General features: G+C 35.1%; 1 protein-coding gene across 1 annotated transcript in view; it reads left to right on the top strand.

Moving 5' to 3' along the window:
• LOC107730640 (voltage-dependent L-type calcium channel subunit alpha-1D-like) overlaps positions 1 to 4276 on the top strand; it is a 55259-nt gene extending 50983 nt beyond the window's left edge. The window contains exon 35 of the mRNA XM_016541502.1: positions 2472 to 4276. Within this exon, the coding sequence (XP_016396988.1) occupies positions 2472 to 2747 (276 nt within the window). The 3' untranslated portion in view covers positions 2748 to 4276. The remainder of the gene's footprint in view (positions 1 to 2471) is intronic.
• The last annotated feature ends 516 nt before the right edge of the window (positions 4277 to 4792 follow it).

The raw sequence follows: 4792 nt of genomic DNA, 5'->3' as shown, positions 1-4792 counted from the left end.
ATATATATATATATATATATATACAATTTAATAAAATAAAATAAAAAAAATCAGATATTTTATATATTATATTACTTAGTCTTACCAGAGGGAGAAAATGTCTATCAGAAAAACACACTGGTCAAGCTCAGGCTAGTATAACTTAAAAATCCCCACCAAATATTTCACTTTCACCTTCCAGGAAATTTGTCCAACCTATTACAGGACATTTTTATGGTATAATGTGTAAAAACAATACAGAAAAAAAAACAAAAAAAAAACGTGTGGACGTTTAAGAACTAATGAAGTCCATTACTAGCTAGAAAATAACAACATGCTAGCAGGCATTTGGGATTACCAGTTTAGGAGGAATTTTAATAGACAGAGCTGGGTAAATTACTTACAAATTTTAGTCTGTTACTGATTCCAAATTACATGACAAAAATTGTAGTTAGTAACGTAATCCATCACATTACACATTTTAGGTACTGTAATCTTTTTGATTACTTTTAGATTATTTTTGACCTAAGTCATTTATAACATTGATTTAAATAGGATAATCTTGTACCATACTGATATAAAAATACAAAGAGTAAGAAAATATTAAATTCGTTGTGATTAACAACATGAAGTGGATTAAACATTACATTACGTCAAGGTTTCCCAAACTGGGGTTCATGAATGAGCTGCAGGGAGTTCGTAAGTTTAATGAAAAGCAAATAATTAAATCATAAAAAGGTATAATTAAAATAAGTCATTTTAAAACAACATCAATCAAAATGAAACGCTTACTAAATAAATAAAATATTTGATTTGTGTACCTGCATGTCATGTGACCATTAAGCAATGTCAGAGAACCACGAACATGCAAATTTGATACTTAATTATCAAAATAATTTGTTTTATTGAATTTGTGCATTATAATGTGTTTGAAAGACAAAAGCCTTTCAAAGCTATAGTAATACATGGTTAAATAACCTACTGAGTGATAATTCAAATGTAAACTGTGAAAAACAATGTTGCAACCTGAAATGATTTTGTAAATCCAGCGGTCAAATGCTGTGTAGCCTCCTGACTAATGACTGGTCTTTCTGTGAATGTCCACAAATATATATATAGCCCTAGTGCGAAAGCAAAAGCACTTTATTTGGCCTTCCGGAAGTAGATGCAATTAGGAATCATTGGTTAAGATTTATTTGCAACAGAACAGCACAACCCAGATGTTCGAATTTGTGCAACGTATTTTATGGACGACAGTTTTTTGAACCTATAAGAGTACAAGGCCTGTGCCCAAAAAATTTTTTTAAAAAAAAAAAAAAAAAAAAAAAGGGTCAATTCCGACTTTGCTATGACAATCTTGCGCTTCTGAATCAGCGACTGTAAGTATGTTTTGTTACTAGTTTAAGTATTTGCTATTGACTGATCAAATGCGGAGTTTTGGGCAGTGCAGAGTACCGTGTCGTGTGTGTGTGTGTGTGTGAGAGAGATGACCCCTTTAAAATGTCATTTAATCTAATTACAAGTACTTAATTTTGGAATCTGATTACGTAATACAGATTACATGTAATCAGTTACTACCCAGCTCTGTTAATAAATATATAAAATCTGTTTAAAAAATGTTCATGCCCAATATTAATTGACACAGCAGGGTGGACATGTTATGAATTATGCTATTAAACAAGTCTAAATGAGGAAAAGAGAGAAATGTTAATGACTAATTACTTGCCTTTTTTTCTTGCTTTCCCTCAAAGGAAATTATGTAATTTCTAGCAAGTCATGTGATTCAGGGCATATGATTTTAAAAGGAAACTTGACACCAGTGTAACAGGATGGACTGGCGTTTGAGAGACATAAACTAATTTAATTGTTTTACACATAGAAAAAATATGTGTATCATATGCATATCATACTAAATTGAGTCGAAGAGAATAAGCATATACTACTACTCGAAATTGCTAATTTAGAAATACATAACTTGAATTTGAAATAATCTTTATTACAAAGTGAAGTTGAGAAGAATGATTGGGGACATGGGAATTTGTCAAGTGCTTCAAAAAGTTGTTTTATTATTCTTAAGTACTACTCATTGTGAATTTGTGGTCATGGGGTACAAGAATGTGGCATGAAAGTTGATTGAGATTTTATGTAAAAAATGCAGTACAAGAATTCCAGGAATGTATTACTGTAAAATTCCAAAATCGTATTTAACTAGGTCTTACCTTTTGCGTTCAACATTTTAAATCTAATTGACTAAACTGACAGTTTGGCTGAAACGATGCTACTTATTGAAGAAAAAAAACTTTTAGGACATTTATGACATTGAGCTATATATCAAATATAGTAGTCTAAATACTGACATACATACTATCTTTTAGACTATATCGCATGGTGCTAGACCGGACTGCAAGTAAAACTTGCCACCATTGTTGAATATAGACAGGAAGGATTCAGAAACAAAACCTGCAGCACTGACACGATGCCTTTTGTTGTAGGTGATGATATCGGGTGGATTAGGCAAATATGCGAAGGATCCAAAGTTTGTGACGGTGACAAAACACGAGATAGCAGATGCTTGTGAAATGACGATTGATGAGATGGAAAGTGCTGCTAGCAATTTACTGAACGTGAGGCTAGGCCGCGGGCCGGAGGCAGACGAGGCGGGCCTGTGTCAGAACAATCTGCGTGACTACAGCGATGAGGAGACGGACACGAGCAATAAACGCGAGGAGGATCTCGCTGACGAAATGATCTACGTCTCAGTATTATAGTACAGAACTCAAAATACCCCCAATCAAACTAAATACTGTAGAAAATGAATGAATGAGGTAATCGTGCCTTTACACGGGAGTGGCATGGGGAGTTCTGCTGGCTTTACCTTTTATTCTGACCTTTTCATTTAGTTAACAAACCTTTTGATATCTTGGGAATTTCCAGCAAGATCCAAATGTGATGACATTACCGACCAAAGTGTTTTCCTCTGAATCTGTGCATGCACTGGACCTTTGAAGATCCCCAACCAACTTACCAGCCAAAGTCCACTTGGTCAAAGGTACCAAACAGCATTTCCTCAGACCCACGCAGGACACTTTCACCATTTGAGTCAAGAATTCTATTCACATATAAGACAATTATAATGGTATAAACATCACAGTGGTACCTCCTGGTTGGGTAACTAAACTATATTTCAAGTCTTTCAAATTAAAGTCATGATTGACTGAATGTCTATTTTCACTCCTTGTTCCTACTTTTCCATATTCGAAGCACATCAAGGTTGGTGACATTTGGCATCATTGACTTCAAATCTGCCGCAACATACTGGAATGCAAATTTAAAGCTGGCCATCTCACTTGGAATATAGTGCACAAATTATATGGACTTTGGAACTATGGACTTTTTTTTTATGGGAAACAAGGCCAGTAAATCATTTTTGGGTGAATGCAAGAAAACACAAACGGAAATGCAAATAATCCATGCACCTAGTTTCACATGCTGAAATAAAAATGCAAGATGCCAATTTTGGTGGTGGAAGAAAGGTTTTATGATATGAAATATTTCACTACACCAGTCTGTTGAGTATTGGCTGTAAAATGCACAAACTAAGGCATTTAAATAATACACAATACAATTGTGAAACCATTCATGTTCAAATATGAATGCATCACACAATCATCATTTTAGGAGGACGTCCTAGACTTCAGGTACTCAAACAGATCTTACAAAGGGCTTTACACAGCAGCACCAAAAAGCAGATTCTGCTTCCTTTATCCAGAGCAAATCTTACTGCCGTCTGACTCTCTGAGCTCTCAGAGACATCACGATGGAAACATCAACTTCTGCTTAGGAGCAGTTTCTAAACATATCAAAGCAATAAGCGCTTGCGTCGTAGAGGCCTGTCACCGTTACTGTTAGTGTGAGCGCATCTGCCTCAATAAAACTGCTTTGGTCCTCCAGTTCCTTCAGCTGGTCAACCAACTGTTTTTTTTTTCTTATGTATTTTCAATGTTCATCTGTTTCATTGGTCCTGTTGTTGATAATGAGGTCTGTGTCACACACCTGCTGACGTTTGGGATTATATAAAATAAAGAATAATTCTCCCAAAAATTAACATTCTGTCATCATTTACTAATCCTAATGTTCAGTCCAAACCTGAATGACTTTCCTCAATGGAAAGAAGATGCAGTTACAAAGAATGGGCGCTGAAGTTTTCATGATTCATAAAGTACGAGATATAAAAGTATTGTGAAAACCGTCCGTACAATTTGTGTGCTATATTCCTGTGGCTCGGCAGCATTGAATGAGGAACATTGACTTCAAATCTGCCGCAACATACTGGAATGCAAATTTAAAGCTGGCCATCTCACTTGGAATATAGTGCACAAATTATATGGACTTTGGAACTATGGACTTTTTTTTTATGGGAAACAAGGCCAGTAAATCATTTTTGGGTGAATGCAAGAAAACACAAACGGAAATGCAAATAATCCATGCACCTAGTTTCACATGCTGAAATAAAAATGCAAGATGCCAATTTTGGTGGTGGAAGAAAGGTTTTATGATATGAAATATTTCACTACACCAGTCTGTTGAGTATTGGCTGTAAAATGCACAAACTAAGGCATTTAAATAATACACAATACAATTGTGAAACCATTCATGTTCAAATATGAATGCATCACACAATCATCATTTTAGGAGGACGTCCTAGACTTCAGGTACTCAAACAGATCTTACAAAGGGCTTTACACAGCAGCACCAAAAAGCAGATTCTGCTTCCTTTATCCAGAGCAAATCTTACTGCCGTCTGACTCTCTGA

Source organism: Sinocyclocheilus rhinocerous, unplaced genomic scaffold (assembly GCF_001515625.1).
Source record: "Sinocyclocheilus rhinocerous isolate Xijiao unplaced genomic scaffold, SAMN03320098_v1.1 scaffold729, whole genome shotgun sequence".
Taxonomy (NCBI): Eukaryota; Metazoa; Chordata; class Actinopteri; order Cypriniformes; family Cyprinidae; genus Sinocyclocheilus; species Sinocyclocheilus rhinocerous.
Note: the sequence above shows the minus strand (reverse complement) of the source record. Positions and strands in the feature narration are given on the sequence as shown.